The sequence below is a fragment of the Coregonus lavaretus genome (genome assembly GCF_964263955.1).
Source record: "Coregonus lavaretus genome assembly, contig: HAP1_SCAFFOLD_1107, whole genome shotgun sequence".
Classification (NCBI taxonomy): Eukaryota; Metazoa; Chordata; class Actinopteri; order Salmoniformes; family Salmonidae; genus Coregonus; species Coregonus lavaretus.
Genome location: NW_028157192.1, coordinates 134245 through 146513, shown reverse-complemented (window position 1 = coordinate 146513; position 12269 = coordinate 134245). Strand labels below are relative to the sequence as shown.

The window sequence follows — 12269 nt, the reverse complement described above, 5'->3', positions numbered from 1 at the left end:
CTGAGTATAGCCCACCAACCTACTACCCTTAGACAAGGCTGAGTATAGCCCACCAACCTACTACCCTGAGACAAGGCTGAGTATAGCCCACCAACCTACTACCCTGAGACAAGGCTGAGTATAGCCCACCAACCTACTACCCTGAGACAAGGCTGAGTATAGCCCACCAACCTACTACCCTGAGACAAGGCTGAGTATAGCCCACCAACCTACTACCCTGAGTCAAGGCTGAGTATAGCCCACCAACCTACTACCCTGAGTCAAGGCTGAGTATAGCCCACCAACCTACTACCCTGAGTCAAGGCTGAGTATAGCCCACCAACCTACTACCCTGAGACAAGGCTGAGTATAGCCCACCAACCTACTACCCTGAGACAAGGCTGAGTATAGCCCACCAACCTACTACCCTGAGACAAGGCTGAGTATAGCCCACCAACCTACTACCCTGAGACAAGGCTGAGTATAGCCCACCAACCTACTACCCTGAGACAAGGCTGAGTATAGCCCACCAACCTACTACCCTGAGACAAGGCTGAGTATAGCCCACCAACCTACTACTCTGAGACAAGGCTGAGTATAGCCCACCAACCTACTACCCTGAGACAAGGCTGAGTATAGCCCACCAACCTACTACCCTGAGACAAGGCTGAGTATAGCCCACCAACCTACTACCCTGAGAGCATGGAAGACCCCTCCTAGGGACGGCATGGAAGAGCACTAGTAAGCCAGTGACTCAGCCCCCGTAATAGGGTCAGAGACAGAGAATCCCAGTGGAGAGAGGGGAGCCGGCCAGGCAGAGACAGCAAGGGGGGTTCGTCGCTTCGGTGCCTCTCCTCTCCTCTCTCCTCTCCTCTACTTCGATGTGAATATGGCATATTAACAAACATCATATCCTAAACACAGGACAGGTCAAAGTAAAATGGACAATATGGAATGGACAATCAGGCTACTCAAAACTGCTGTCCAGGAGTTTCCCCCCATGGGCTAAATTGTCATAATAATGAGTGGTTTCAAGTTTGTATCCATAAATGAGATGATCATAGTGAAAAATAAAATACTTATGCATTTCCCGCTGTGTAAACATATTGATTGTCATTGCAAATCGTCTCTAGCTAACTCTTGATAAAGTTGGGTAGCTGATATTCAGAGCTTAAATAGCCAAAATGATTAGTCACAGGAATCAGAACTAATAACGCCAATGCTAATAATAGATGAGATTCATATTCTGACAATCTCTGAAACTCACTTAGATAATACCTTTGATGATACTGTCACGGTTTCGGCCGAGACTGCTCCTCCTCCTGGTTCGGGCAGGCTTCGGCGTTCGCCGTCCCCGGAGTACTAGCTGCCACCGTTGTATGTTTCGTGGTGTGATTGCTTTAGTCTGTCTTGTACACCTGTGTCTGTTTGTGTTCTGATTACGTGTCCTATAAGTTCCCTGTTTTGTATTAGTTAGATTGTGTGTTGTTGTTTGCCTGTCGTGCGGAGCTGCGTGTTTGCGCTCTGTTAGTTTTGTTTATTGTTTTACGCATGTTGCGTAATTCCCTCGCCTCCGTTTGTTTTCGAGGTCGTATATTGTTTTGTTGCACTTTGGACTAGTAAAGTCTTTTGGACGAATCCTCTGTGTCCTGCGCCTGACTCCTCCACCACATCCACATCGGTTCTTTTGACAGAACAACACACCCAACTATGGAGTCAGCAGGAGCAGCGGCGGCACCCAAGTCGCTGGAAGAGCGGATCAGCTACCAAGACACCATGATCCGGCAACTTGGGGCCGCCATGGACGAGGTGTCCAACACTCTGCGCCGGTTGGTGACTGGAGAGGTGCCCACGCCTTCTTACTCCATCCCATCACCAACGGCCAGTCCTCCTCTCTCAGCACCGGAACCCAGTGGCATTCGGCTCTCGCTCCCGAGGGCATGTGACGGTTCTGCAGCCGGGTGTCAGGGGTTCCTCCTGCAGGTGGAACTCTACCTGGCTACTATACACCCAGCGCCCTCGGGATACGAGAGCGTCTCCGCCCTCATCTCCTGTCTATCCGGCAAGGCGTTGGAGTGGGCCAACGCCGAATGGAGGGGAATAGACGCCGCTACCATCACCTACGCGGAGTTCTCCCGCCGCTTCAGGGCTGTCTTCGATCACCCACCTGAAGGGAAAGCGGCGGGGGAGCGTCTGTTCCACCTCCGACAGGGGAAGAGGAGCGCACAGGAGTTCGCACTGGAGTTCCGGACGCTAGCGGCGGATGCGGGGTGGAATGAGAGGGCCCTCATCGACCATTACCGGTGCAGCCTACGAGAGGACGTTCGTCGTGAGCTGGCCTGCAGGGACACCAACCTATCATTCGACCAGTTGGTGGACATCTCCATCCGTCTCGACACCCTGCTGGCTACCCGCGGACGTCCCGAGTGGGGGCCGACCATTCCACCCTCCAGCACCTCCGAGCCGATTCCCATGGAGCTCGGGGGTGCTGGCGCTAGAGAGAGGAGGAGAGAGAACCCGAGGAGGGCCACCCCCTGCACCAGCTGTGGCCGTGGAGGACACACCGCGGCCAGGTGCTGGGGAGGGTCTCCTGGGAGAGGGGACAACAGGTCACGCACTGGGGAGTCATTTCAGGTGAGTAGGCGCCCCACTCACCCAGAGCTTTCTGTTGGTCACATGAGTATTCCTGTGAGATTTCCACTGGTGGCACCTCATTCCCAGCATAAGGCGCTAGTAGATTCAGGCGCAGCTGGGAATTTTATTGATCGGGCATTTTGTTATAGGTTTGGAATTCCCCTTCGGCCGGTAGAAGCCCCCTTTCCTGTCCACGCCTTAGACAGCCGGCCGTTGGGGTCGGGGCTGATCAGAGAAGTCACAGCACCACTTACTATGACGACGCAGGGGGGTCATGAGGAGATCATTCAGTTTTATCTGATTGACTCTCCTGCGTACCCCGTGGTGTTGGGGCTTCCCTGGTTAAGCACCCATGATCCTACCATTGCGTGGCAACAGAGGGCTCTTATGGAGTGGTCTGCCCAGTGTGTAGGGAGATGTCTAGGTGTTTCCTTAGGGGCGACCTCGGTTGAGAGTCCGAACCAAGTGCCCGCAATGCGCATTCCCCCTGAGTATGAGGACTTAGCACTTGTGTTCAGCAAGACTAGGGCAACACGGCTACCACCTCATAGACAGGGGGACTGTGCGATAAACCTCCAAACAGGAGCGGCTCTGCCACGGAGTCGTGTGTATCCCCTGTCTCAAGAGGAGACAGCGGCTATGGAGACTTACATAGCCGAGTCCTTGGCACAGGGATACATACGGTCCTCCACTTCCCCGGTTTCCTCAAGTTTCTTCTTTGTGAAGATGTTGCGTAATTCCCTCGCCTCCGTTTGTTTTCGAGGTCGTGTATTGTTTTGTTGCACTTTGGACTAGTAAAGTCTTTTGGACGAATCCTCTGTGTCCTGCGCCTGACTCCTCCACCACATCCACATCGGTTCTTTTGACAGATACAGTGGTAGCAATACAAGGTTATAACATTTACAGAAAAGACAGAAATGCCAATGGTGGAGGTGTTGCTGTTTATATTCAGAACCACATTCCTGTAAAGCTTAGAGAGGATCTCATGTTAAATACTGTTGAAGTAATATGGCTACAGGTTCATCGGCCTCACCTAAAGCCCATTCTGGTGGGAAGCTGCTATAGACCACCAAGTGCTAACACTCAGTTTCTGGCTAACATGTGTGAAATGCTTGATAATATACAGTGGGGAGAACAAGTATTTGATACACTGCCGATTTTGCATGTTTTCCTACTTACAAAGCATGTAGAGGTCTGTAATTTTTATCATAGGTACACTTCAACTGTGAGAGACGGAATCTAAAACAAAAATCCAGAAAATCACATTGTATGATTTTTAAGTAATTAATTTGAATTTTATTGCATGACACATGATCACTGTATGTGATATCAACAGAGAGGTATATTTTCTGGGTGATTTAAATATTGACTGGTTTTCATTAGGCTGCCCACTCAAGAGAAAGCTTCAAACTGTAACCAGTGCCTGCAACCTGGTTCAGGTTATCAGTCAACCTACCAGGGTAGTTACAAATAGCACAGGAATGAAATCATCAACATACAGTGGGGAGAACAAGTATTTGATACACTTCCGATTTTGCAGGTTTTCCTACTTACAAAGCATGTAGAGGTCTGTAATTTTTATCATAGGTACACTTCAACTGTGAAATCCAGAAATTCACATTGTATGATTTTTAAGTAATTAATGTGCATTTTATTGCATGACATAAATATTTGATACATCAGAAAAGCAGAACTTAATATTTGGTACAGAAACCTTTATATATGCAGTGCATTTGCAAAGTATTCAGACCCCTTGACTTTTTCCACATTTTATTATGTTACAGCCTTATTCTAAAATGGATTAAATAGTTTTTACCATCATCAATCACAATACCCCATAATGACAAAGCAAAAACAGGTTTTTATAAATATTTGTTAATTTATTAACAAATAAAAAAACATATCACATTTACATAAATATTAAAACCCTTTACTCAATACTTTGTTGAAGCACCTTTGGCAGCGATTACAGCCTCAAGTCTTCTTGGGTATGACGCTACAAGCTTGGCACACCTGTATTTGGGGAGTTTCTCCCATTCTTCTCTGCAGATCCTCTCAAGCTCTGTCAGGTTTGATGGGGAGCGTCGCTGCACAGCTATTTTCAGGTCTCGCCAGAGATGTTCGATCAGGTTCAAGTCCGGGCTCTGGCTGGGCCACTCAAGGACATTCAGAGACTTGTCCCGAAGCCACTCTTGCGTTGTCTTGGCCGTATGCTTAGGGTTGTTGTCCTGTTGGAAGGTGAACCTTTGCCCCAGTCTGAGGTCCTGAGCGCTCTGGAGCAGGTTTTCATCAAGGATCTCTCTGTACTTTGCTCCGTTCATCTTTCCCTCGATCCTGACTAGTCTCCCAGTCCCTGCCACTGAAAACATCCCCACAGCATGATGCTGCCACCACCGTGCTTCACCGTAGGGATGGTGCCAGGTTTCCTCCAGACGTGACGCTTGGCATTCAGGCAAAATAGTTCAATCTTGGTTTCATCAGACCAGAGAATCTTGTTTCTCATGGTCTGAGAGTCCTTTAGGTGCCTTTTGGCAAACTCCAAGCGGGCTGTCATGTGCCTTTTACTGAGGAGTGGCTTCCGTCTGGCCACTCTACCATAAAGGCCTGATTGGTGGAGTGCTGCAGAGATGGTTGTCCTTCTGGAAGGTTCTCCCCATCTCCACAGAGGAACTCTGGAGCTCTGTCAGAGTGACCATCGGGTTCTTGGTCACCTTCCTGACCAAGGCCCTTCTCCCCCGATTGCTCAGTTTGGCCGGGCGGCCAGCTCTAGGAAGAGTCTTGGTGGTTCCAAACTTCATCCATTTAAGAATGATGGAGGGCACAGAGTTCTTGGGAACCTTCAACGCTTCAGAAATGTTTTGTTACCCTTCCCCAGATCTGTACCTCGACACAATCCTGTCTCAAAGCTCTACGGACAATTCCTTCGACCTCATGGCTTGGTTTTTGCTCTGACATGCACTGTCAACTGTGGGACCTTATATAGACAGGTGTGTGCCTTTCCAAATCATGTCCAATCAATTGAATTGACCACAGGTGGACTCCAATCAAGTTGTAGAAACATCTCAAGGATGATCAATGGAAACAAGATGCATCTGAGCTCAATTTCGAGTCTCATAGCAAAGGGTCTGAATACTTATGTAAATAAGTTATTTCTGTTTTTAATTTTTAATAAATTTGCAAACATTTCCAAAAACCTGTTTTCGCTTTGTCATTATGGGGTAGATTGATGAGCAAAAAATAAATACATTCAATTTTAGAATAAGGCTGTAACGTAACAAAATATGGAAAAGTCAAGGGGTCTGAATACTTTCCGAATGCACTGTACACATGATAAGACACGCCCTCTACACACACGTACACATGGATGTTGTATTGTAGATATGTGAAAATACAGTAGTGGCCTGAGGGAACACACTTAATGTGTTGTGAAAAGTGTTATGAAATGTAATGTCGTGTAATATTTTAAATGATATATAACTGCCTTAATGTTGCAGGACCCCAGGAAGAGTACCTGCTGCCTTGTCAGCACCTAACGGGGATCCTTAATAAATACAAATACAAATACAGGTGTCTCCTCTGGTCCTGAGTTGGTGTCCTTATGCTTGTTTCTCTGTCGGCTCCTTCTTTCCATGGAGAAGGTTAGCTGTGCCGTTAGCGTACCTTTCAGGCTACACTAGCTTTTTTAAAGTGGATCTGACAGCGTTTTAACTACTTTGCAGATATGAAACAGACAGACAATCATAATATCAGTCAAAAATATCAAATTCCCATTTTATGCTACAAAACCAACTTTATAAGAGGTTTTAAAAATAGGTTCTATTTGACTCAACGTTCCATTACGTACACTAAGGCATTGTTGGCAGAATAGATGGATGTAGTTCAATGCGTGATTAATATACAGTGGGGAAAAAAAGTATTTAGTCAGCCACCAATTGTGCAAGTTCTCCCACTTAAAAAGATGAGAGAGGCCTGTAATTTTCATCATAGGTACACGCCAACTATGACAGACAAAATGAGAAAAAAAAATCCAGAAAATCACATTGTAGGATTTCTAATGAATTTATTTGCAAATTATGGTGGAAAATAAGTATTTGGTCAATAACAAAAGTTTCTCAATACTTTGTTATATACCCTTTGTTGGCAATGACACAGGTCAAACGTTTTCTGTAAGTCTTCACAAGGTTTTCACACACTGTTGCTGGTATTTTGGCCCATTCCTCCATGCAGATCTCCTCTAGAGCAGTGATGTTTTGGGGCTGTCGCTGGGCAACACGGACTTTCAACTCCCTCCAAAGATTTTCTATGGGGTTGAGATCTGGAGACTGGCTAGGCCACTCCAGGACCTTGAAATGCTTCTTACGAAGCCACTCCTTCGTTGCCCGGGCGGTGTGTTTGGGATCATTTTCATGCTGAAAGACCCAGCCACGTTTCATCTTCAATGCCCTTGCTGATGGAAGGAGGTTTTCACTCAAAATCTCACGATACATGGCCCCATTCATTCTTTCCTTTACACAGATCAATCGTCCTGGTCCCTTTGCAGAAAAACAGCCCCAAAGCATGATGTTTCCACCCCCATGCTTCACAGTAGGTATGGTGTTCTTTGGATGCAACTCAGCATTCTTTGTCCTCCAAACACGACGAGTTGAGTTTTTACCAAAAAGTTATATTTTGGTTTCATCTTGCTCAGTGATACACCTGACCTCTCCACTTCCTATCACCTGACCTCTCCACTTCCTATCACCTGACCTCTCCACTTCCTATCACCTGACCTCTCCACTTCCTATCACCTGACCTTTCCACTGCCTATCACCTGACCTCTCCACTTCCTATCACCTGACCTCTCCACTGCCTATCACCTGACCTCTCCACTGCCTATCACCTGACCTCTCCACTTCCTATCACCTGACCTCTCCGCTGCCTATCACCTGACCTCTCCACTTCCTATCACCTGACCTCTCCACTTCCTATCACCTGACCTCTCCACTGCCTATCACCTGACCTCTCCACTTCCTATCACCTGACCTCTCCACTGCCTATCACCTGACCTCTCCACTACCTATCACCTGACCTCTCCACTACCTATCACCTGACCTCTCCGCTGCCTATCACCTGACCTCTCCACTTCCTATCACCTGTTAAATCACAGTTATACAGGTAGACTGGTAGACTGGTAGACTGGTAGACTGGTAGACTGGTAGACTGGTAGACTGGTAGACTGGTAGACTGGTAGACAGGTAGACTGGTAGACAGGTAGACTGGTAGACAGGTAGACTGGTAGACAGGTAGACTGGTAGACAGGTAGACAGTTAGACAGGATAGAGCGTTAGACTGGTAGACTGGTAGACTGGTAGACTGGTAGACTGGTAGACTGGTAGACAGGTAGACTGGTAGACAGGTAGACAGTTAGACAGGATAGAGCGTTAGACTGGTAGACTGGTAGACTGGTAGACTGGTAGACTGGTAGACAGTTATACTGGTAGACTGGTAGACTGGTAGACTGGTAGACAGTTATACTGGTAGACTGGTAGACTGGTAGACTGGTAGACTGGTAGACAGTTAGACTGGTAGACAGGTAGACTGGTAGACAGTTAGACTGGTAGACTGGTAGACTGGTAGACTGGTAGACTGGTAGACAGTTATACTGGTAGACTGGTAGACTGGTAGACTGGTAGACTGGTAGACAGGTAGACTGGTAGACAGGATAGAGCGTTAGACTGGTAGACTGGTAGACTGGTAGACTGGTAGACAGGTAGACTGGTAGACAGGTAGACTGGTAGACAGGTAGACAGTTAGACAGGATAGAGCGTTAGACTGGTAGACTGGTAGACTGGTAGACTGGTAGACTGGTAGACTGGTAGACAGGTAGACTGGTAGACAGGTAGACAGTTAGACAGGATAGAGCGTTAGACTGGTAGACTGGTAGACTGGTAGACTGGTAGACTGGTAGACAGTTATACTGGTAGACTGGTAGACTGGTAGACTGGTAGACAGTTATACTGGTAGACTGGTAGACTGGTAGACTGGTAGACTGGTAGACAGTTAGACTGGTAGACAGGTAGACTGGTAGACAGTTAGACTGGTAGACTGGTAGACTGGTAGACTGGTAGACTGGTAGACAGTTATACTGGTAGACTGGTAGACTGGTAGACTGGTAGACAGTTATACTGGTAGACTGGTAGACTGGTAGACTGGTAGACTATATTGACCTGTGGTATAGTAAAAGTTAGGACATGGAAAAGCCCAGTTCATAAAAAGGAAGTAGCAAAACACCTTGATATAGGGGAGGAGCATGCAAGCAGATGAGGACTGAATGGAAGAAATGAAGATCTAGTAAAACCTGAAGAGTCAATGTAAACCAGGGAAAAACACACTACCCTCCCCTGTGACCAATAAAAACACACTACCCTCCCCTGTGACCAATAAAAATACACTACCCTCCCCTTTGACCAATTAAAACACAATACCCTCCCCTTTGACCAATTAAAACACAATACCCTCCCCTTTGACCAATTAAAATACACTACCCTCTCCAAAGCAAAGAAAACTTTTTACAACCCTCCCCTATTTTGGCCCACCCCAGTAAATGTCTAACTGTCCACTAGCTGAGGGATTTCTGGGTGTAAACTCTAAACTATGGGTGTCAAACTCATTCCACGTAGGGCCTAGTGTCTGCAGGTTTCACTGAAAGACCTAGACAACCAGGTGAGGGGAGTTCCTTACTAAGACCTAGACAACCAGGTGTGGAGAGTTCCTTACTAAGACCTAGACAACCAGGTGAGGGGAGTTCCTTACTAAGACCTAGACAACCAGGTGAGGGGAGTTCCTTACTAAGACCTAGACAACCAGGTGAGGGGAGTTCCTTACTAAGACCTAGACAACCAGGTGAGGGGAGTTCCTTACTAAGACCTAGACAACCAGGTGAGGGGAGTTCCTTACTAAGACCTAGACAACCAGGTGAGGGGAGTTCCTTACTAAGACCTAGACAACCAGGTGAGGGGAGTTCCTTACTAAGACCTAGACAACCAGGTGAGGGGAGTTCCTTAATAAGACCTAGACAACCAGGTGAGGGGAGTTCCTTACTAAGACCTAGACAACCAGGTGAGGGGAGTTCCTTACTAAGACCTAGACAACCAGGTGAGGGGAGTTCCTTACTAAGACCTAGACAACCAGGTGAGGGGAGTTCCTTACTAAGACCTAGACAACCAGGTGTGGAGAGTTCCTTACTAAGACCTAGACAACCAGGTGTGGAGAGTTCCTTACTAAGACCAAGACAACCAGGTGAGGGGAGTTCCTTACTAAGACCTGGACAACCAGGTGAGGGGAGTTCCTTTCTAAGACCTAGACAACCAGGTGAGGGGAGTTCCTTACTAAGACCTGGACAACCAGGTGAGGGGAGTTCCTTACTAAGACCTAGACAACCAGGTGAGGGGAGTTCCTTACTAAGACCTAGACAACCAGGTGAGGGGAGTTCCTTACTAAGACCTAGACAACCAGGTGAGGGGAGTTCCTTACTAAGACCTAGACAACCAGGTGAGGGGAGTTCCTTACCTATCAGTGACCATAATCAAGTACAAGGGAGGAGTAAAAACCCGCAGCAACCCGGCCCTCCGTGGAATGAGTTTGACACCTGTAACAGTCTGGATGAAATGACTCTCAGGCCGCGTCCCAAATGACACCATATTCCCTATATGGTGCATTTACTGTTGCCCAGAGACCTCTGGGCCGTGGTCTAAAGTAGTGCGGTTTAAAGGTGACCGTGGTCTAAAGTAGTGCACTATAAAGGTGACAGGGTACCATTTGGGACGCGGCCTCCCTGGTCTGTCATAACCAGCACCTGCCTCCCAGACCTGGAACACTTTCCATTGGTTCAGTTCAGCTGATGGTGGACCTAGGCACCCCACCGCAGGGCAGCAGGCGTCCTCTCCTTTAGTCCCCCTTCTGATGGTGGACCTAGGCTCCCCACCACAGGGCAGCAGGCGTCCTCTCCTTTAGTCCCCCTTCTGATGGTGGACCTAGGCTCCCCACCGCAGGGCAGCAGGCGTCCTCTCCTTTAGTCCCCCTTCTGATGGTGGACCTAGGCTCCCCACCACAGGGCAGCAGGCGTCCTGTCCTTCAGTCCCCCTTCTGATGGTGGACCTAGGCTCCCCACCGCAGGGCAGCAGGCGTCCTGTCCTTTAGTCCCCCTTCTGATGGTGGACCTAGGCTCCCCACCACAGGGCAGCAGGCGTCCTGTCCTTTAGTCCCCCTTCTGATGGTGGACCTAGGCACCCCACCGCAGGGCAGCAGGCGTCCTCTCCTTTAGTCCCCCTTCTGATGGTGGACCTAGGCTCCCCACCACAGGGCAGCAGGCGTCCTCTCCTTTAGTCCCCCTTCTGATGGTGGACCTAGGCTCCCCACCACAGGGCAGCAGGCGTCCTGTCCTTCAGTCCCCCTTCTGATGGTGGACCTAGGCTCCCCACCACAGGGCAGCAGGCGTCCTCTCCTTTAGTCCCCCTTCTGATGGTGGACCTAGGCACCCCACCACAGGGCAGCAGGCGTCCTGTCCTTTAGTCCCCCTTCTGATGGTGGACCTAGGCTCCCCACCACAGGGCAGCAGGCGTCCTCTCCTTTAGTCCCCCTTCTGATGGTGGACCTAGGCACCCCACCACAGGGCAGCAGGCGTCCTGTCCTTTAGTCCCCCTTCTTACCTTCTCTCACCCCCTCAGCAGCTCTTTGTTGTTGATTATTGTGTAGTGAATCTGTTGCTGTGAAGTTTCCTCCTCAAACTGTTGGTAAAATATGAATGACGTATAAATGAACTAATCCATGAATTAAGTGCTAATTAAGCTACTGTATGGACACCACACTCAACCATCTCTCCCTCTCTTCCGCAGCAGAAGTTAACATCTGAGTGTGTGTTCAGAGAGCAGTTTGAGGAGAACTGGTACAACACATACGCCTCCACGCTCTACAAACACAACGACACCGGACGCTTCTACTACGTAGCGCTTAACAAGGACGGCTCGCCGCGGGAGGGGGGCCGGACTAAGAAACACCAGAAACTAACCCACTTCCTGCCTCGGCCTGTGGAGCTGGAGAAGATCCCCCAGGCTTACAGAGGTCTGTTCCAATACAGGTGACCTGGGCTGAGCCTGGGAGAGAGGGATGAGGACAGGGAGGAGAGAGGTGGACAGGACTCAGTACTCCCACTGACCTCGCTCCCCAGCCTCCAGCCCCAACCCCCTAAGAAGGTGTTTATGTATTGCCCCCCTCCCGTTCCTCCGAGGACCACCGACCAGAGAGATAACCGTAGCTAGTGTTCCTGGGCGTTAACTCTCTGAGATCGCTGTTTGACCTCAGAGGGGTCAGAGCGGAGCGGAGGAGACGCTCTTCTCTCCAGCCACTGAGGAGAGAGAGTTGGTCCCACTAGAAAGAGGGGGCTGGCATCAGGCCCATAATACCTCCCTCTTGAGGAGAGCACGGAGTTGAGCGGAGGAGACAATCTCTTCACTGAACGGATACGGAGGGAGAGATGGAGGGAGAGATGGAGGGAGAGATGGAGGGAGAGATGGAGGGAGGGAGAGATGGAGGGAGAGATGGAGGGAGAGATGGAGGGAGAGAGAGACTGGACTGGCGTCAGGCCTGTATGACTGCCTAACCAACCCTGGGATAACCGC

At 49.0% G+C, this 12269-nt stretch overlaps 1 protein-coding gene across 1 annotated transcript in view; it reads left to right on the top strand.

Moving 5' to 3' along the window:
- Positions 1 to 11732, top strand: part of fgf16 (fibroblast growth factor 16) — a gene marked incomplete at both ends in the record, with an annotated part of 30578 nt that extends 18846 nt beyond the window's left edge. The window contains one exon of the mRNA XM_084199731.1: positions 11487 to 11732. Within this exon, the coding sequence (XP_084055857.1) occupies positions 11487 to 11732 (246 nt within the window). The remainder of the gene's footprint in view (positions 1 to 11486) is intronic.
- Between the last annotated feature and the right edge of the window lie 537 nt (positions 11733 to 12269).